The sequence below is a fragment of the Vigna angularis genome, chromosome 9, assembly GCF_016808095.1.
Source record: "Vigna angularis cultivar LongXiaoDou No.4 chromosome 9, ASM1680809v1, whole genome shotgun sequence".
Classification (NCBI taxonomy): domain Eukaryota; kingdom Viridiplantae; phylum Streptophyta; class Magnoliopsida; order Fabales; family Fabaceae; genus Vigna; species Vigna angularis.
This window is the reverse complement of record NC_068978.1, coordinates 16,660,729-16,682,069: the sequence shown is the minus strand read 5'-3', so window position 1 is coordinate 16,682,069 and position 21,341 is coordinate 16,660,729. Positions and strand designations below refer to the sequence as shown.

The 21,341-nt window shown below is 42.3% G+C and overlaps 3 protein-coding genes across 4 annotated transcripts; 1 reads left to right on the top strand and 2 right to left on the bottom strand.

The window, feature by feature from the left end:
* The first annotated feature begins 1,332 nt into the window (after positions 1–1,332).
* Positions 1,333–5,090, top strand: LOC108322788 (aspartate aminotransferase, mitochondrial). Of its 2 annotated transcripts, XM_017555029.2 has the most exons (10): positions 1,336–1,627; positions 1,719–1,804; positions 2,540–2,746; positions 2,827–2,932; positions 3,181–3,285; positions 3,375–3,547; positions 3,783–3,942; positions 4,038–4,133; positions 4,228–4,322; positions 4,776–5,090. In XM_017555029.2, exons 1-10 carry the CDS (start codon positions 1,460–1,462, stop codon positions 4,873–4,875), a joined length of 1,296 nt encoding a protein of 431 aa, XP_017410518.1. In that variant the 5' UTR covers positions 1,336–1,459; the 3' UTR covers positions 4,876–5,090. The 2 variants fall into 2 exon arrangements, with proteins under 2 accessions (XP_052724827.1, XP_017410518.1); XM_052868867.1 differs by lacking the exon at positions 2,540–2,746 and having other exon boundaries at positions 1,333–1,627.
* Positions 5,091–6,763: 1,673 nt separating this feature from the next.
* LOC108322787 (uncharacterized) lies at positions 6,764–7,590 on the bottom strand. The gene has a single exon (XM_017555028.2). The coding sequence runs from the start codon at positions 7,540–7,542 to the stop codon at positions 6,919–6,921; it is 624 nt and encodes a 207-aa protein (XP_017410517.1). The 5' UTR covers positions 7,543–7,590; the 3' UTR covers positions 6,764–6,918.
* Positions 7,591–13,182: 5,592 nt separating this feature from the next.
* Positions 13,183–18,384, bottom strand: LOC108322786 (uncharacterized). Its single transcript, XM_052868082.1, has 2 exons — positions 13,921–18,384; positions 13,183–13,851 (listed from the first exon to the last, which is right to left on the bottom strand). Exons 1-2 carry the CDS (start codon positions 18,382–18,384, stop codon positions 13,183–13,185), a joined length of 5,133 nt encoding a protein of 1,710 aa, XP_052724042.1.
* Between the last annotated feature and the right edge of the window lie 2,957 nt (positions 18,385–21,341).

Here is a 21,341-nt window from a genome sequence, read left to right as displayed (position 1 = left end):
TTAACTTAGGTACCAATCCAAATATATCTATAACAATCAAACACAAATATTTACTCAAATAAGATCAATAAAAAAAGACAAAACAGCAAAACAGGTTGACACACTTACATCTCTTGTATTAAACAACACTTGAATTTTTTTGAACCTTAACTTAAAGGAAGGTCATTGTACCACGCAAGGGAATGAAACATCAAAAGGTTAAGCACGCAAAGAAAGGCATTCAAACGCCCAAAACTACAATATCACCAACAATAGTTAAAAAATAATGAATATACTCAATTCAAATAACGTAATCAATTATAAGTCATATTACCTACAAAAAATTGGCATTGCCATTGATACTCACAAACTCAGCGATAGTTCCTGAGAAGATTTTCTTAGTACATCTATTTAAACTAAGTACAATATATTTATGTACAATAGTAGTCAAATTGTAATAACACAAACTATTTAAGTCATGTAACTCACATGTCACCCCAAAACCATGGTAATAAATTTTTTTGAAAAAAATACATATTAACACGTATGGTAATAAATTTTTTTGAAAAAAATACATATTAACACGTAACATAATGTTAATGTCCATAATAATTTTATTTAAAAAAAAAACTTAATTAAGAACCTTTATCAAATGTTAAAACGATCGAGGCACTTATTAAAAATTAAAACGCAATTAAAAAATTTTATAAAAGAAAAAAACTAACTTAAATTTTCTTTTTACCAAAATGAAAATCAAACAAATAATTAAACTAGAAAAATAATATATTGCGTGTTATATGTAAATCTTTAAAATGAAAAGTCCTACTCCTTTTCTGAACAAATATTTATTGTGTCACTTTGTCTGTCCTTTATTACTTCTTTACTTTTATGTGTTTCCTACATTTACTTTATTCGCATTTAAGATAACACCACCGACCCACACACTTTTCTAATCTTAATTTATTCCAAATACAATATATAAGGAAATGTTTTTAAGAATCCTATAACAATAATAAATGAACCCTTTTACAAATTAAAATTATTCTATATATAAATTAATTTGTAAAATTAATTTTTATATAGATTTTTGAAATTTATATTTTTAACTTGTACATGAACCAATTTAATTTATGAAAATATATAAAATTACTTTTTCTTTATATTACCGAGTTAAAACTGACAAGGATAATGCAAGATGACCCATTGACGTAAATGCATTTATAATAATAAGCAAGTCAAATCAATGAGCCCACTTTGGTTTTCCCATGAAAAGAAACCGTAAACAAACCAAAGCAGCACATAGGAACTCCTTGAAAAAATCAATGCAAAACCACGGCAAGAGAAAGTTCACTCTGCATCATCTTTTTCTTCTTCACTCTCCTTATATAACCATGCAAAAGCCTTTTTCTTGTTTCAAACAAACCAAGAGCATTTTACTGAGTTCACAGCGTAAATTATAGCATAAGAGTGTTGTTGCATTATGTGGAGGTACATCAATGGAGGAATATCCAGAAGATTTTTATCCACTTCTTGTTCCAGTGCCCGTGGTTGGTGGGACCATGTAACACCAGCCCCAAAGGACCCCATTGTCACTGTCAACGAGGCCTTTCAATCAGACCCTTTTCCCCACAAGATCAATCTTGGAATGGTATATGCTTATATAGAGTTATAGTATATGTATATCTGTTCATGTTTCATATTTTGTCATCTCTGATTTTTTTTTTCCTCGTCTTTGTCAGGGAACTTACAGGGGTGATGATGGCAAACCTTTCATTCCTCAATGTGTCCGTGATGCAGAAATAAAGATTCAGAGATGCAAATTGGAGTAAGTACTTTTTGATTCTCCTTCTTCTGTTCTATGGATGATATTATTTTGTGTGAAAATACTCTTTAAAGAACGGATCAATTTTGTAACTTTCTACATGTTTAGAAGAAACCAAGTTAGATTTTTTTCTTCTTTCATATACTAAATTGTGGTTGCTTTATCAGGATCAAAATGATCGTTTAGTAGAACTTCAACTCTGTTGTTCTTGGACAAAACGCTATCAGTAACTCATTTATATAATAAGGTCAAACAACTTGGTGTTTATTATTATTTTCCTATAACAACACCAATGTAAGACAAACTGGTCCAGTACAATCTTTACGTACTTAGTCTTGGTTAGCTTATTTGTTGCTTGCATTAAATGTGGAATAACTTAGCAAATACCACTCTGTATTCTTAAATAGAAGATCCAATTAAACTTACGTTTTTTGAATGGTTGAATATACATAATGTGACATGAAACATTTGAAAGGGTGAATGTACATAATGTAACATGAAAACAACATAATCTGTGTCATCTGGTTGGCTTCATGGTGGGGTTCAGTTTCCTTCTAGTATAACTTTGACCGCAGCTATCTAAGAATAAAAGTTTGTGTTAGTTGTAGATTTCGTGCAATACTAACAGTGTTGTTTGCATTTTCACTTCAGAATCTGTGTATCACACTCTTTCAACAGAAGTGCCTCTATGAATATTTTTATACTTTTCAAAAACGAATTAACATTATTAATTGACAGGGAGTCAAACTGTTCTGCAGTCAAAACAAAATTTGTCGAGGAGTGTGTAAAATTGGCATATGGGAATGATTCATATGTTGTAAAAGAAGGATTGTTTGCAGGAGTTCCAACTCTGTCTGGAACTGCAGCATGTAGGCTTTTTGCTGAGTTTCAAAGACATTTCTATCCTGAATCTCAAATGTATCTACCAGACCCTACCTGGTCAAAGTAGGTTTTTTTCCATTGGATTATTTTTTGAGATATTTACGTTCTTTCAATATCTAATGCATAAAGTTTGCATGCTGCAGTCACCACAATATATGGAGACAAGCTGAAATTCCTGTCAAAACTTTTCACTACTACCATCCAGACACAAAGGGTTTAAATTTTTCTGCATTCCTAAGTGATGTCAAGGTACAAAACATGAGAAGCTTTGGTATGAATTTCATGCTTCTTGTCTCTCAAACAAATAAATAAGCTATATTATTATGGGAAAATAGATGCATTTAATGTTATCCAATGAAATGTCTTTTTGTTTCTAGACAAACTGGGCTGAACTTGAAAAGTAGCTGAAGTTGACAATGTGATGTTTTATTTTCCTATCCCTCAGTACCACAAGCAGCATTTAATCTTCTCTGTTTATTCTGTTTTGCTAATTTCAGAATGCACCAGATTGTTCTTTCTTCTTGCTTCATCCTTGTGCCCACAATCCAACTGGTGTTGACCCTACTGAGGAACAATGGAGAGAAATATCATACCAGTTTAAGGTGAAAATGAGACATGTGATGCGTCAGTATAGCTTTGTGCTATAAATCTAAATCAATTATAATATTATTCTAACTCAATTATCTTCCAGGTAAAAAATCATTTCCCCTTCTTTGATATGGCTTATCAAGGATTTTCTAGTGGGGATCTTGACAAGGATGCTGTAGCACTTCGAATTTTCCTTGAAGATGGGCATTTGATAGGATGTTCTCAATCATTTTCAAAGAACATGGGATTATCCGAACATAAAGTTGGTTGTCTTAGGTAAGAAAAGTTCAATACACTAGTGATTAGATATTCAGAGGCATATGCTAAGTCATGTAAAATAGAAGTTAGATGTCAAATATGTTCCATTATGCATTTTTTAGGCAAGGATCAAGTACATGATATAATGATAATATAACATGAAGCTCAACCTCGTAGCAATGTTTCCTTAGTTTTATTGTTTTACTTTTCACGTTCTTTTCAGCTTTACTAATCTACATTAAAATCTACAAAGTGTTTTGTGCCAGAGTACAAAGCAAGTAGCTGCACTTAAAAGTCAACTGCAGTTGATGTCCCATGCAATGTATAGCAGCATTCCTTTTCATGGTATTTCACTAGTTGCTAAGATATTAAGCGACCCGGATGTAGAAGCACTTTGGAGGGAAGAAATAAAGGTAGTATTCATCTGCTTCTTAACTCCATTTCTTTAACTTTTCTTTTCTAAATTAATTCAGGATCTAATCAAATTTTTTGGCAATGCTGTTTGAAGGTCATGGCTAATCGGATTGAAACAATGCGAACTACCCTTCGACAATATCTTGAGAAATTGGAATCCTCTTTCAAATGGGAGCATATAACTTCTCAGGTTTTGGATGCTTGATTTGTTGTCTTATGCTTAATGAATCATATATTATAACTTTAGCTCACAGTTGTGCACTTTGATGTAAACACAAATGCAGGTTGGCATGTTCTGTTTTTCTGGATTAACCCCTGATCAGGTTAAACAGCTGGAGAAAGTGTTCCATATATACATGACCCCTGATGGAAGAATAAGGTATTTAAAGGAAATACTAAAGCTCAACCATATTTACTATGATTAAACTGTGAATTTGTTTTCTCTTCCTTTCTTAATTGGGTTAAATATATTTTTAATTCTTAAACTTGAACACGAAATTGGAATTTGTTCCTATTCTAAGTTTTGATATATTTTGATTTCCAAACTTAAAAAATGTATACGTATTTAAGGTTGGCATTTGAACTTAAACTTGTCAATGGTGTAAATAATTCAAATGTCAACCTGCAACACCACTTGACACGTAAACAAAATTAACACTCTAAGGTTAAAAACATTATATACATTATTTTTAAAGTTTGAGGGCTAAAATGGATTAAAGTTTGGGATAGGGATGAATTCCAATTTTACATATAAGTTTAAGGCTAAAAATATGATAACTTTGGCTTCACTAAAGAATTTTCTTCCTATATAACTCCTTGGTGATACTTGCAGTATGGCAGGTGTGACCACAAGCAATGTGGCTTATTTGGCAAATGCAATACACCAGGTGACCAGAATCCATGAAGAAGCACTAAGCTCATGTTACGTTTAGAACTAACAGTTCATCTCTACCTCATTCTAATCCTAGCATATACACAAACTACTTATACTTCTGTAATTCTCTATATACCTGGCATACGCAACATGCCGATTTGGTGAAATACTCAATTCAACATTTTTGTACTATGGTTGATTATTGTAAAAATGTAATTTGTAAAAACAGCCACAGAGTAATGAATAAAACAGCACATATGCCTTGAAGAAAAAGGTGTCCATCTTAAGTTCTTAACTTGCAACTGCATTTCTTCAAGTCCATGTTGGCCAATATTTTTATCCTTTGAATCCTATAAAATCTTTAGTTGGTGAGGCCAATATAACATATAGAGAACTTGTTAAAGAAAAGAAATTGAATATGAATCATAATCACATATAAGCTAAAAATCTGGGAAACCGTGTGGTGTAGCATTATAATTGGTCGAAACAGACAAAGGGAAAAGAATATTCTTCTTCTTTTGCCGGGTGAATAGGGAAAGAAAAATCTAAAATTGAGGTTCATTACTTGTTCTTGGTAATCTTCATCGATGGCTGGAAAATCTCAAGGGGCCATATAATTATAATATTCCAGTTACTTTATGTTCTAGAGACTAGATTATTATGAAAGTGTCACAGTTATTAGTTAATAGTTATTTATGTTACTGATATACTACACAAAATATGGCCCATGTGCACATGGAACCTGGGACAAGATAAAGTCACTACCAGCTTCTCTGCCGACAAAATAGCTTAAACAATTTCAAACAAGTTTCAAGTTGTTGGTACTCTCTAATCTCTAGTTCTGGTAATGTGCCATTGCATTATACTAAAATGTCGGTTCAAAGATGTTGTTATTAACTATTTTTATAAATGTTTTTGGCCATAATAAATTAATAATACATAGTGAAATTGGAAATGACTAGTTATTTTAGTAGGTACGTGTCTTTGAAGTAAATATACAAAAGACAACAGTGGTTACTGTTGTCTTATCTGATGTAATGTTGAATCTGTATTTGTAACACAAGGGAAATGTTAAACCAAACGGAAACCCAAAGTATATGTAATCTTTCTTTACCAACACGAATCAGAAACAAGCCATTAAGGCCAACAGAAAAGGAAATGAATTTGAAATGATTCTAAATGTTGCAAGCCAAATTAGTGAAACGATTATTATCGGAACCAAGTGTGACCTCACATTCAATAGAAAAGGACTAGAAAAACAAATTCATTATCTTAATATTTTGCTTTGAAGGTTGTGCTACGCATTGATTCAATTCTGATCTTATAATCAATTTTTCAACTAAGCATGTGAACATCTAACTGAAGCCATGATAGCTAGTACTTTTGACACGATTCATTAAGTGATGCTTTTCAATTACGTGGCTGAAACTAGAAGCATATACAGAATTTGGAACTGTGAAACATTTTCTCTTTGCAATTTCAACCAGTTAAAGTAAATTCCACCAGTTCTTCTCTTTGCAATAAATAAAATCATTAAAGACAGACAAAATAAAACACCCTATAGTAGGAGTATTGGTGAAAAGAAAAGCATTGGTCAAAGATGCTGATTAAGGTGTTTCTCCTTCCCATCCCTCAAAGTAAAAGTGTGGTGTAATTAACTGTGTACAAGTCAGTCAAATGCTTAAAGATCATTCAGTTGCAAGATGATTGGTAGTAAACTTTCTACCACTAAATGTTTTGTTATTACGTGTTTTATAAGTTTATCACCACCACTACAATAACAACCACATTTTTTGCTTACTGTAAGCTTCCACAGAAGTAATGTATACGTTCTGTTTTGGCACATTCTAAGAACAAAAAAAGGAACTATGATAACTTCAAACTGCACAAAATGTTCAAGATACACTCACACACCACAAAATATATGACCTTCGAAGCAAGCTTAATTTGAGAGGAGAAAACTCTCAAAGAGCAATTCTAGCATAGAAAATATATCGTCCTCTAAAAGGGTATATGCTAGAAAAATTTACAAAGAAAAACTATATAAGCAGCAGATTGCCCTCTTCAGATCCAAGGCCAAGCGTTGATAACAACGAGTACCTTAAGAACTAGAGGCCCGTGGAATGGTAAAGCATAATTTGGAAGAGGGTGAACCAGCACCACCTCCTTCATTATCATTAGATGATCCATAGCCTAAAAGCTTCTTCTTTCCAAACTTGGCCATAGGGACAACTTTGGAGGAGCTTGATGATGACGACCATGAAGAGTATGAGGATGAGAGAATCATTTTCTTGAGGTTCAGTTTTGGTAGCAAAGTCAGCAAGAGTTTGGACTTTGAGTGCTTCTTCTCTTTCTTTTTGTAGGCATTGAAGTTAAAATGATAAGAAGGTGGAGGAGTTAGAGGAGGGAGAGTGTCCTCTGAGAATGTGTGTTTGGGTGTGCCTGGCTGAGATTCCCACACAAATGGCACAGCAAGGGCCATTCTGAAAGAAGGGTTGGACATGGAACTTTCCTTTGAGAGTAGCCTGCAGAAGAACTTGTCATCTTGCTTGATTTGAAGGACACTCTTCTGATGTAACTCGGATTTATTATTAACCATCTTTGCTTGATTGGAACCGTACGAGTTGTTGTCACCGATTTTGATTTGAGTTTTGCAGAGGAGATAGAAAAAGGTTTTGGCCTTGTTTCTGGTTGAAGTAAGAGAGCCAATTGCAAATGAAGTCATAATAGCTTGAGTATCCTTTTATATCTAACACTGTACCTTAACTATGCAACTTCTTGTTGACAAATAATCGGTATTAACTTCACACTTTTAAGGACAAACCTTCCAATTTTCTGTACCTAACTGTTTTGACCATTTTTCTATCTTTATTACACTGTCTTTGAGAAAAATAGTAGACCGTGTCCTTGTTGTGTTACTCCCTAAACAAATCTAATAAGACAAGCTTTCTTCTTTTTCTCTGTCAGAAAATGAGAACAAACAATGTTTAAATTTCTTGTAAACTGTATGATCAAATAGTCTAAAGTTATCCTTGACATACTCATTTCTTTCAATTAATAAAAACAAATCTCACTAGTAAGATAAAGATTCTACTTATATATATATTATAAAATCTACTTATATTTAATCGATACAAGATCTCTGATTTACTTCCTCAATGTATATATATATATATTTTAAATACAAAACTAAACATTAATAAATAATTTAATAACTAATGAGACGATAATTCTAATAAATAATAAATTTTATTAAAATAGAATTTAAATAACTCTATACTATTTTAAAAATATATATTAAGTCTAATTTAACTTTATAAAATCTATTTATAAAATTAGATTTATTAAATAGATTGTAAATTTATAATGGAATCTTAACAAAAACAAAATTACATTAAGGCTTTGCGAAATATATGATACAATCTTCACCCGCCAGTTAAAGTTGTTTTATAGTTAGTTGGTTGTAATGTTCAGCTGAAAAATGGTAAGTAAACCATCGTAATTTTCAATGGAGAAATGATGAGTAAAACATCATGATTATCTCCCAACTGGCCTGTAGTACATGGTAGCCTTTTGATTTCTGGTATACTGAGTTAGGACCCCACGCTGAACAAGTAAACAATGTTATGTATGCAATATTGTCCACATTCTCATGATGCGCCACTCGCTTTCAGGAAAATAGATATCATATACATTCCATAGGTTAATTAATTTTGAATAAATCTTTCAGAACATGAAATTTCCTGATCCAGCAACTATAGGAGGAGGTATGTTTATGGCATCATCAGGTCCGCTAGACTATTTGTCATGAGGAAGCAGCACCTGAAATTGGTCACTTTAAAAGGAACCTAACATGGGACGCACGTGCCGCATGAAGGGTCATACTCTACTCTACCCTTATCTCCTCTTGCATTATAATTATCTCGTATATATTAAGTGCTACCCTCACATGCAGCTTCCATTAATGGTGAGTGCAGAGTTTGATATGACCACATGGGTTTCTTTTACATAAAAGAGACTTTATATATATGGTGTTATGATAATGAATGAGACCTAACTAATTGTGTTAATGGGAAGATGACCTACCCTGTGGTCCTACCCTTCTCTAACTATTTTGCATACTCGACACATTTTCGTGGGTTGTGATCAGTGTTACATCAGAGTGTGGCACCTGGATTTCGACACAGACAATTTTCTGTGTAAGTTTCATGTAGGTGTAGGTGTGAGTGGATATGCATAATAAGGTAGCTGCAATTTATGTTGTTTCGGATGTGTAGGGCTGTGCGGTTATCAACTCTCCCGTTCTCTTTCGATCTTGTCTCGGCGGTGGATCTTCCTCTTTAAGCTTTGGCTTTCCTCTTGTTCCGGAAGGGAGGAGACCTACAAAAGATTCTCCGATGCCAAAGTCAGTTTCAGAGCAATGGCTTTTCTCAAGGGATAGCAATAAATGCGCATGCAATCTAACCTCTCTCACTACTCACCGTGAACCTGTATTTATAGTTTTTGTTATGGGCTTGGGATTAGTGAAAAGTTAATCACGGCCCAATAGCCCCTAATTTCCGCTTACCTCTAAACCAGGTCAACTTACTTGAACTACAGTGATTAGTGATTTGGTCGATCAGTGTGACACGGGCGTTCGCCCGAATGAAACGGGCGTTCGTCCTTCCTATGGACGAACCGGTCACTACGTTGGGCGGACGATCCTCAATGCGATCGACAGTCGCTTCGTTGGGCGGACGAACTTCTATACAGTTGCTCGGCAGTTCGTTGGTCGGACGTTCTTCTCTCGACTTCGTCCTGTAGAATGGTCGGCATAGGCACCGAGATGGTCGGACGACCTCTGGGGGGTGTCCGTTTGCGCGACGCCGAACATTTGATGGTGTAGGAGAGTTTTTACGGGCTAGGTTCAATCCGTACCTAGTTGGGCGGCCAAGCCTAGGTCGGTCTACCATTCGTATGTGGCGGGTGCGACATGGGCGTCCTTTGGGCGGCGCCCGTGACTAGGTCGGTCTAACATTCGTCTGTGGCGGGTGTGACATGGGCGTCCTTTGGGCGGCGCCCGTCTCCTCATGGGCGTCCTTCATACGTCACCCGGTCATTGCTGGTACACAAGCCCCCCAAGTCCTAGTGCACGTAGTGAACGTAGGATTTTGGATACGGCGCGCTTTGGGTCAGGAAAACGCAATTGGGCTTTATCCAGTGGGCTTTTTGAATTTGAATCTTAGGCGGGAACACACGTGGCGCGTTCTCATTAGTGGAAGGTCAAGAGTTACCGAATTTGGAGCGTTGATCGTGTTCAATCTATACGGTCAGGATGCACCCAACGGTTACTAATTATCTCCTATAAATAGCGGATTAGATGATGTCATTTTCGCTATTCTCCGTTGCTCAAGAGCTCTAGATTCTTTTTCCTCTCAGGTAATAAATGGCATCTGTTTCCATCGAGTCAGGTTCTGGGTCGTCGGGCGGAGTCCGGGAGGGGTCTGCGGGAGGCGATAGCGGCGATTCTCCTAGCTCTGTTTCTTCTTATTTTCTGGAGGAGGCGGTTGGGTCTTCCGGGGGGGGTCCTGAGTCACCGGTCGTAACAAACGACCATATCTTCCACGGCGTGGCACTGTTCTTGCTTAAGGGCGGTATTCGCGTAGTCGGGTCGCCCTTCGAACCGGATGGTCAAGGGACAGTGGTATCTGAGTTGGCACCTGTCGTTCCCAGCCGGTATGCTTCCTGCTACGCTTATCGAAAGGAGTTAGAATGGAGAGTCCGCCATACCCATATCGTCCGGGATGTGGAGGATTCGAAGTTAATCCGTGCCGGGGTGACTTTATTAAACGAAAGGGTCTTTCATGATGGGCGGTCTAGTCCATATGATTTCTTCTTCATGTACGTGACCTTCTTCACCCATCTCTTTATCCGGGTGCCCTTTACTGAGTTTCAAACGGCCATTCTTCGAGAAGTTAATGTGGCTCCCACACAGCTGCATCCCAACTCATGGGCGGCTGTGCAAGCGTTCATTGCGATGTGTTCGGCAGTAGGTGTCACTCCCACCATTCCGGTCTTCTTTTATTATTTCGCTGTCCGCCCTTCTTCTTCTGGCGGTTGGGTGTCGTTTCGGTCAGTGCGGGACAGAACCCTCTTTCGGCCCTTCTCCGAATCCTTCAAAAATTTCAAGCAACATTATTTTAAGATAATCGTTGACAAAGCCGGCCTCCGCGAATTTTCCGATGGTGAGAGGAGGCCGCTATTCCCCTTCTATTGGACGAGGGACCCTCGGCGTATAGGGCCGAATTCTGTCGGGGACTTGACAGCATGCGACCTAGAGGCCGTGCGTACCATTAACTCCCTCCCTCGCCGGATCTCCGCCCGTCACTTAGTTGAATGCCTTAGTCTTGAGGATTGTGGACCAAAGGCGTTCGGTACGGTCTTGTCACATTTGGTGTGCTCGTTTTCTCGCATACTGACATTAATTTTTCTGAATTTCTTTGTTTTTTGCAGAGCTGATGACGACTCCGGGCCCCCGTAAATCCAGCTTCCTCACAATCAAAAAGAAGTCCGGTGCGAGTTCGTCGACCGCCCGGCCAACAAGTATTCCAAAAGTGCCGCGCCCGCCTCCTGCCGGCGCTTCGACTGTACGGGCCCCTCCTCCTGATAAGGCCGGGGGTTCTATCTTCCCGCCCGAACAGGTGACCGTTCAGGTAGGTCCATCCTCTGGGGCGGGCATGACTTCCGCGGATCGTACTCGAAAGAGAAAAGATCCTGCTGCTGAAGGACGCAAAGACAAAGAGGGCTCTTCGTCTCGGTCCGCTTCAAAGAAGGCCCGGAAGGACAAGGGCAAAGAGAAGGAGAGGGTGTTGGCCGTTCCCCTTCCCGGTGGTGTTTTCAGCCCGGATTTCAGCATGAGCGACCGGGCGAAATTCCACATGAGCTCCTCTCAACGGGCGCTCATCGAACCTCTCTCCGAGCTGGAGTTAACCAACGCCATGCTAGAGATGTCTACCCGGGCGTCCGCTCTAGCGTGGTATCTGAGGAACTTTGCTGACCGTCTTGGTGTGGCGGAGGTCCGGGCTGAGCTTGACAGGGAGAAGAAAAATGCAGCCTCCCTTCAGGTGACTTTAGAAGAGATGGTCCTCAACCAAGATGAGTATGACAAGAGGATCGAACAACTGGAGGCCGACCTTGAGAAAAATAAAAAGGAGTCCGCCGAACGGTTAGCCGCCGCCCGGATTGAACAGGAACGCTTGGCGGATGAGAGTCGCCGTAAGATCGAGCTGCTGGAGGCGGAGGTAACCCGCCTAAAGGAGGCCGAATCATGCCGTGCAAAGGCCAATGAGGAGCTCACTCTTGAAGTGACTAAGGCCAAGGAGCAGATTGCTGAGTTGGAGTCCATCATCCTCTTTGAACATGAGGAGGGCTTCAACAAAGCCCTTCGGCAAGTGACACTTTTGGCGGGCGTCCAGGATCCTCTTGCTCTCGGCGTGGATATAGAGAAGGACGTTTTCAACGGCGTCCTCGTGGATTTGAATGCCGCCGAAGAACATGAGCCCGCTGCGGAGGCCGCCGACGGGGGGAAAGATTAGGAATTTTCATTTTTGCAATTTTTTGTGTAACCGTCGACCGTCCGTCCAGGCGTTAGGCCGGATAGTCTTTTGTAAATCTTGGCGCCTTTTAGCGCAAATGATTAATACACTGAACTTTTGACCTCCGTCCATTTCGTTACTTATGTTCTTATAGCGATAATTTCTTTAGTTAATCGTCCGGCCTTGGTTGAGACTTTCCGAATCGAACAGAATATATATATTTTTTATCCAATTTTTTAGGGCGGACGGTCCTCTCACGGTGTCGCCCAACCAAGCCGGGAGTTGTTCTCGCTGGAACACTGCAGCTTGGAGTTTGGTAGGGCGGACGGTCCTCTCACGGTGTCGCCCAACCAAGCCGGGAGTTGTTCTCGTTGGAACACTGCGGCTTGGAGTTTGGTAGGGCGGACGGTCCTCTCACGGTGTCGCCCAACCAAGCCGGGAGTTGTTCTCGTTGGAACACACTGCGGCTTGGAGTTTGGTAGGGCGGACGGTCCTCTCACGGTGTCGCCCAACCAAGCCGGGAGTTGTTCTCGCTGGAACACTCTGCGGCTTGGAGTTTGGTAGGGCGGACGGTCCTCTCACGGTGTCGCCCAACCAAGCCGGGAGTTGTTCTCGTTGGAACACTCTGCGGCTTGGAGTTTGGTAGGGCGGACGACCCGTGAGCCTCGGTCGATCTAGCCGGGGATCGCGCTGAAACGCTTTTTCTACTTCAAATTTCTGCAAGATGCTTCGTATGAGGTAACAGATATTTTGTTTGATTGATTGTGGGGTTACATCAAATTTAATTGAGATTAGCTGAAATAAAATTTCAAATGTGTGGCGTTCCAAGTATTGGTGATGGGACGTCCGTCCATGCGTTCCAGCCTGTAGGCTCCGTTTCCGTAGGCTTCCTGTATCCTGAATGGCCCCTCCCACTTGGCGGCGAGCTTTCCATGTGCCGGGTTTCGGCGGGCGTCACCCGCCTTTCTCCATACTAGGTCTCCCTCCTGGAAGCTCCTAGGCCGAACCTTGGAGTTGTATTTTCTTTCTACCATTCGCTTGCATGCTTCGGCCCTCAGTGCCGCCCGGTCTCGCCGTTCGTCCAGGGAGTCCAACTCGATCCTCAACTCTTGGTCGTTGAGGTTCAGGTCTTCAACTTCCCGTCTTAGCGACGGTTCACCCAGCTCAACCGGCAACATGGCGTCAGTACCATAGGTTAGGTTGAACGGGGTCTCGCCTGTGGTTCCATGAGGTGTGCATCTATAGGCCCATAGGACCTCGGGTAATTCGTCGACCCACGCTCCCTTTCTTTCTCCCAAACGCCGCTTGAGTTCTGAAACTATGGTTTTGTTCATTGCTTCTGCTTGACCGTTGGTCTGGGGGTGCTCTACAGAGCTGGTGTTGTGCTTGATCCCTAGTCCTTTAAAGAATTCGGCAAGTTTTTTGTCGATAAACTGTCGGCCATTATTTGTGATGATGGACTGAGGGAGTCCGAAGCGACATATCAGTTTCCAGCAGAACTTTTGGACCTAGACGGCCGTGATACTTGCCAAAGGTTCAGCCTCTACCCACTTGGTGAAGTAATCCACCGCCACCAAAAGGAATTTCTTTTGTGCCCGGCCCGCTGGGAATGGTCCAACGATGTCCATTCCCCATTGGGCGAACGGCCAAGGGGATGATATTGAATGTAGGGTATGTGGTGAAAGGTGGGGATTGTTGGAATGTTCTTGACAAGGGATGCACTTCTGGACGAACGTTCTTGTGTCCGCCTCCATGGTAGGCCAATAATACCCGGCCCTTAGTAGCCGGGCTTTTAACGTTCTCCAGCCCGTGTGGAGACCACAAACGCCGTTGTGAAGTTCGTCCATGGCATAGTATGCCTCTTCAGCCCCCAAGCACTTAAGGAGGGGGGAGGAGAATCCCCTTCGGTACAAATCATCCCCCACGAGAAGATAACGGGCGACCCTCTTAGCTTCGCCCGGACCTACCATCCGGCCCTCATCCTGGCGGCTCATGATTTCCCGGATTCCTGCCCGCCAATCTTGCCCTCCTATGGATACCGACGAGCATTCTACGGAAGGCTGTAGTAGAACCTGCCGTACGACAGTAGTCAACTGCCCCTTTTCCCTTCCAGAACTGAGTTTGGATAGTACGTCCGCCCTCGTGTTTTGTTCCCTGGGGATATGCTGTATATCAACTTTGTCGAACGCTTTGGCAAGCTCGGTTGCTCTCTGGTAGTACCTCAAGAGGCGTTCCTCTCTGACTTGGAAGTTGCCATTCATTTGGCCCACCACTAGTTCAGAGTCCGTCCGACAGGTTATCCTCCTCGCCCCCATGTCCTTTGCCAGCTCGAGACCGGCCACTAGGGCCTCGTACTCTGCTTGATTGTTGGATACTTTGAACTTAAATATCAAAGAATGCTCCAGCAAAAATCCGTTGGGGCCTTCAAGTACGATGCCGGCCCCACTGATCGAGCGGCCAGAGGCCCCATCTACGTACAAGTTCCATTCGTCCTGCCCGGAAGCGGGTAGTTCAGCCGCGAAATCCGCCAAATGTTGGCCCTTAACCGATCCCCTTGGTTCATAGCGTAAGCCGAACTCTGAGAGCTCTATCGCCCATGCTACCATTCGTCCGGCTAGGTCCGGCTTCCTGAGGATTTTGGAGATGGGGAAGTCTGTCCGAACTATGACCTGATAACTTTGAAAATAAGGACGAAGTCGCCGGGAGGCATGTAATAACGCCAGAGCTACCTTTTCTACCCGCTGGTACCGGGTTTCTGCGTCTAAGAGGGTGCGGCTGACGAAGTAAACTAGCCTCGCCTGAGGCCGTTCCTGCATCAATACGGCGCTGACTGCCGTTTCGGACACTCCTAAGAAGATGTGCAAATCTCCGCCTGGGACCGGACGACCCATGACCGGTGGGTTGCTAAGAAGGGTCCTGACGTCCTGGAACGCTGGTTCACACTCGTCGTCCCACGTCGGACCGGTCCCCTTTTTCAACTTTCGTAGGACCGGCCTCATTCGTTCCGCCAACTTGGGGATGAATCGGGATAAAGCAGTGAGGCGTCCAATCAGTCTCTGCACCTCCTTAAGTGTTGTCGGGCTCTGCATTTGCAATACCGCGTCACACTTGTCCGGGTTAGCCTCAATCCCCCTGGATGTTAACATGAAGCCCAAGAACTTTCCGGCTGTTACCCCGAACGTACATTTTGCGGGGTTTAAGCGCATGCCGAATTTCCTTACTTGGCGAAAAACCTCCTCGAGATCATTGAGGTGTCCCTCTCCTTCAGCTGACCGGACCACCATGTCATCCACATATACATCCATGCACCGGCCTATCTGGTCACGGAAGATCCTATCCATTAGGCGCTGGTACGTCGCCCCCGCGTTTTTAAGGCCGAACGGCATAACCTCGTAACAGAAGTTAGCCTTTTCCGTAATGAATGCTGTCTTTTCTATGTCCGGCCCGTACATGGGTATCTGGTTATAGCCGGAATATGCGTCTAGGAAGCTCAGTACTCGGTGCCCGGAAGCGCCATCCACCAAGGCGTCGATGCTTGGTAGAGGGTGTGAATCCTTCGGGCAGGCTTTGTTCAAATCTGTGTAATCAGTGCACATGCGCCACTTCCCGCTGGCCTTCTTGACCATGACCACATTAGCTAGCCATGTGGTGTAAGTGACTGCCCGGACGAAACCTGCTTTCCTCAATTTCTCCACTTCTTCCTCCACAGCCTTTCGCTTCTCCTCGCCCATTCTCCTCTTCTTTTGGGCTATGGGGCGAGCATTCTGGAAAAGTGAGAGCTTATGGCTCATTATTGCGGGATGGATGCCCGGCATATCCGCCGCCGTCCACGCAAATAGATCCCGGTTTTCCCATAGGAGTGCCCTAAGCTCCTTTTCCATCTCAGGTTTTAGCCCTCTGGCGATGAGGGTGGTTTGACCGGATTCCCTTCCTATCAAGAAAGGTTGTGTTTCCCCAATAGGTTCCAGGCGGTCCTCGGTGTTAGTTCTAGGGTCGAGGTCTGCCATGGCCACCTCAGAACCGGCCGCCCGCCTTCTTTGTGGACGGACGTGCAGCTTCAACCCCGCAACGTAGCACTCTCGTGCCGTCTTCTGGTTCGCACGAACCGTACATATATTTCCTTTCTCGGAGGGGTACTTCATCGTGAGGTGGGGGGTAGAGACGATCGCTCCAAAAGCGTTTAAACATGGCCTTCCGAGCAGTACGTTGTAAGACGTGTTAGCCTCCACCAGCAGATACCGGACCCTCTTTTCCTCACTAGATCGTCCGGTCCCCAACCTCGTCCTCAACTCCACGTACCCTCTCGTGTCAACTCTCTCTCCTGCGAATCCCACTATCTGCCCATCGTAGGGGATGATCAGATCCTCAGAGATATCCATCTGCTGGAAAGTCCTCCAGTAAAGGATGTTGACCGAACTTCCTTGGTCGACCAGAACTTTGCTTATCCCGTACCGTGCTATTTCTGCGGTTATGACCATCGGGTCGTCTTGGTCGGGATCAGGGACGTGAAAGTCCTCGTCCGAGAAGGTGATAGGCGGCAGGGAGCGGCGTGGCTTATCGATCAGATGGACGGAATGGAGGGCTCGAATATGCCGTTTACGGGCGGAGGAAGATGACCCTCCTCCCGCAAATCCTCCAGAAATGGTATTGATATGCCCCCTCAAGGGGCGCTCCCTACTGCGGCTTCGACTTCGGCTTGGGCGCCTCTCCTGCCGGGGCCGCTCCGCTTTTGGATTTCGCGGCTTATCCTTATGGTAAGCCGGTCTCTGTGTAGGCCGTTCGGTCGGTCTCGGCGGACGCTCGTCTCGGACGTATTTCTTGAGCTTTCCCGCCCGAATGAGTTCCTCTATTTTGTCCTTGAGGGTCCAGCAGTCTTCGGTGCTGTGACCCATGTTTTTGTGGTAGGAGCAGTGTTTGCCCCGGTCAGCGTTCTTTGATGTTGGGAGTCCTTCGTGTTCCGTTATCAACTCTGCATTCAAGGCCTCCCGGAGAATTTTCTCCCTTGAGGCGTTCAAAGGTGTATACTGTTGAAAACGGGGTCCTTTCTTCTGATCCCCGGGTCTAAGGCCGAACGTCTTTCTCATCGACGAACCGGTTTTACTTCCGTCCGTCCTTTCTCCCCTAACTTCTTGATTTTCTTTTTTGTAGGAGAGTTTCATCTCCTCCACCCTTATCTCGTCAACTGCCCTCTCCCTCAGTTCCTCCATTGTTTTAGGAGCCCGCCGGCAGACACTATCTTTGAACGGTCCCGGCTTTAGGCCTGGCAGGACATAGTGAAGGGCGTGTTCGGGGGTTAGGCCTTTTATGCGACGGACAGTCTTCTGGTACCTATCCATAAACGTCCGTAGTGTTTCGTCCTTCCCCTGCTTGAGGGTCATTAATTCAAACACGGTCAAATCTTGATTGCTGCTGGCCGCGAATTGTTTGATGAACAGCTGTTTCAATCCAGTAAAGTTTTCTATGGAATTAGGAGGGAGGGTGTTGAACCATTCCAGTGCTTCGTCTTCCAACGAGAGCGAGAATGCTCGGCACCAAATGGCGTCGTTGCCTGTTCGGAACGCCATTGCGTTCGAGAATGTCTGGATATGGGACGTGGGATCCGTTGCCCCGTTATACATCTTGAACTGCGGAGCCATAAATTGCTCCGAGATTTGGACGTTCATTATGTTCTGGGTGAATGGAAGTAGTAAAGTGGACGAAAGCTCCGACTTGACTATCATCCGCCCGTCCTCGGCAGCGCTCTCCGCCTGCACCGATTTGACCTTACTTTCTTCTGCCTCCGATCCGGAAGGCCTCCAAGTCTTATCGCCCTCGGTATCGGAGGGCGGGCGTTCTCCTTCCACCCCTTTTCCTTTATCCTTCACTCGTTCTCCCTTGTCCAGTCGCCCCATCTCCCGGGCTATCCGGGCTTCGCAGTCGGCCTTTACTGCCGCCATCTCTTCTTCGTGACGTTGCTGCATCTCGTCCATTTTTTGTTGTAGCACGCGCACCATCTCTGCGGTATCGTCCATGCTCATGTTTCTCGTGGTCACCATTGGGTTTTTTGAATCACACGGCCCCACGGTGGGCGCCAAATGTTTCGGATGTGTAGGGCTGTGCGGTTATCAACTCTCCCGTTCTCCTTCGATCTTGTCTCGGCGGTGGATCTTCCTCTTTAAGCTTTGGCTTTCCTCTTGTTCCGGAAGGGAGGAGACCTACAAAAGATTCTCCGATGCCAAAGTCAGTTTCAGAGCAATGGCTTTTCTCAAGGGATAGCAATAAATGCGCATGCAATCTAACCTCTCTCACTACTCACCGTGAACCTGTATTTATAGTTTTTGTTATGGGCTTGGGATTAGTGAAAAGTTAATCACGACCCAATAGCCCCTAATTTCCGCTTACCTCTAAACCAGGTCAACTTACTTGAACTACAGTGATTAGTGATTTGGTCGATCAGTGTGACACGGGCGTTCGCCCGAATGAAACGGGCGTTCGTCCTTCCTATGGACGAACCGGTCACTACGTTGGGCGGACGATCCTCAATGCGATCGACAGTCGCTTCGTTGGGCGGACGAACTTCTATACAGTCGCCCGGCAGTTCGTTGGTCGGACGTTCTTCTCTCGACGTCGTCCTGTAGAATGGTCGGCATAGGCACCGAGATGGTCGGACGACCTCTGGGGGGTGTCCGTATGCGCGACGCCGAACATTTGATGGTGTAGGAGAGTTTGTACGGGCTAGGTTCAATCCGTACCTAGTTGGGCGGCCAAGCCTAGGTCGGTCTACCATTCGTATGTGGCGGGTGCGACATGGGCGTCCTTTGGGCGGCGCCCGTGACTAGGTCGGTCTAACATTCGTCTGTGGCGGGTGTGACATGGGCGTCCTTTGGGCGGCGCCCGTCTCCTCATGGGCGTCCTTCATACGTCACCCGGTCATTGCTGGTACATATGTAATGGCCGAAGCATTTAAGAAACCTTCACTGCATGATTTTATATCTAATGATTAGCAGCATTCACTAAAACAATCTGATGGTTGTGTAAAGCTATCAGATATTATTCATACGTGCCTTTCAACAGGAAACTGTGGAATTGTCTTTGGGTGAAATAGCATTCCAAGAATGTATTTTGTTGGTGCAACAGGTAAAACGTCTTTGCAATGGATAGAACTGGTGATTTGAGAGGTGAAGGTATGGGTTTAGAAAGGAATCAGGAAAAACAAAAAGATAATTTATAATATTTTAACATCATGTGATTATGGTCTATTTTGATTTTTATGATTATTATTATTAAAATAATTTTAGATAAATCACATAATAATAATAATACGTAAATAATGTTAAAATGTTGTTAAAAGATATTGTTAAAATATATAAAATGATATTTTTACGCAGAATGTTTTTTATAACATTTTTTACGGTTATTATTTTATTGATTATTATTTATTTGTTAAAGTATTGATTTATTTTAAACAATAAAAAAGTAACATGTATATTATATTAAAATGTTGTTAACATCTGTATTAATGTATTATTACTCAAAAACATTAATACTAATTGGATATATATCTGTGTTACCATATGAATATGGAGGATTAGATGGTAGAATGTAAATAGAGAGAAGGAACAACACAAATCACACAATAAAAATTAACGTGGTTTGATTGAAGCTTTAATTATATTAGACTAAGTAATTGGTTAATTATATTATATTAATGAGAGAGACATAGACACCATGATTTAGATTATTTAGTGTTGTTCCGGGCTCATCCATAAAAAGGAAAATGAGTATTAAAAATCCTAAACATTTTCTTACTCCTTACTAGAATTGTTGACAAGTTTAAGTTCAATCAAACTCTCCGTTACTTGATTAAAAAAATTGTAAGAATGTGATTTGCTAAGATAAGGAAGAGATAAAGAAGAAAAGGAAAGAAAATTCAAGAACATCGATAAATAATAATTTAATTATAGAAAGTGTTGCAGTTACTAGTTAATCTTACCTAATTTGTTTATAGCTTGCATTTATTTCTCATGGCCAATCACTTATATGCAATTAATATACTAGTATACAATGGTAATGTATTCTTCTTAAATAATACCTGAATAATATAAGAAAGGTATGATGAACCGAGACTCTTGTTAAATAATTATTAAAATTGAAACTCAAAATACTACAAACATAATACTCACTAGTACAAAAAGGGGAATTGACAGCGGTTATTTTTGGCTATAGGCAGCGGTTTACGAACCGAGGCATATTCAGGCGAGGTAAAAAGTTAGACACTTTTGGTCTCGGTTGTCAACCGAGGCATAAAGTCCCACTCTACGGCCTCAGTTGAGCCCCACCCGAAGCATAAAAGATTTACGTTTTTTTAATTTATTTGTTCGTAGCACATTAGGCCTCGGTTCTTCTCAACCGAGGCCGTAAGTTCCACTTTACTGCCTCGGGTGTGTCCTGAACCGAGGCAGTAGATTCAATTTTTTTTCCTCCTTTGCTGCACATTCTGCTTCGGGTTTGACCACAACCGAGGCCGTAAGTGGTCTTTCGACATCGGTTTTGACCAGAACCGAGGCATATAAGTACGTTTTTTTTTATAAAATGGTGTCTGTTTCTGCAACATTCCCATTCACAAAAACAGACCTGCATATTTTTCAATAACCAGAACAGTCCAGAATGTTGCAGAAACATATATTTTAAATGAAATCTATATTAAAACATAAATTTATTGAATCAAATCATAAATCAAATTCTTAGAAGCATAAATAAATCCAATGCAATCATAAATCAAGGGACCAAGCATAAATCAATGCAATGTACATGTTCAATTTATAGTAACGTAGAAAAGTATAAAACAACTTAGAAACATAAACTTAAAACTTAGTATATCCTAATATCTACTACTACATACTATTATATAAATGAATTACATATCTTGCAAGTGTTTTCCTCACAAGTTGGATTGACTTCTCTGGAATTG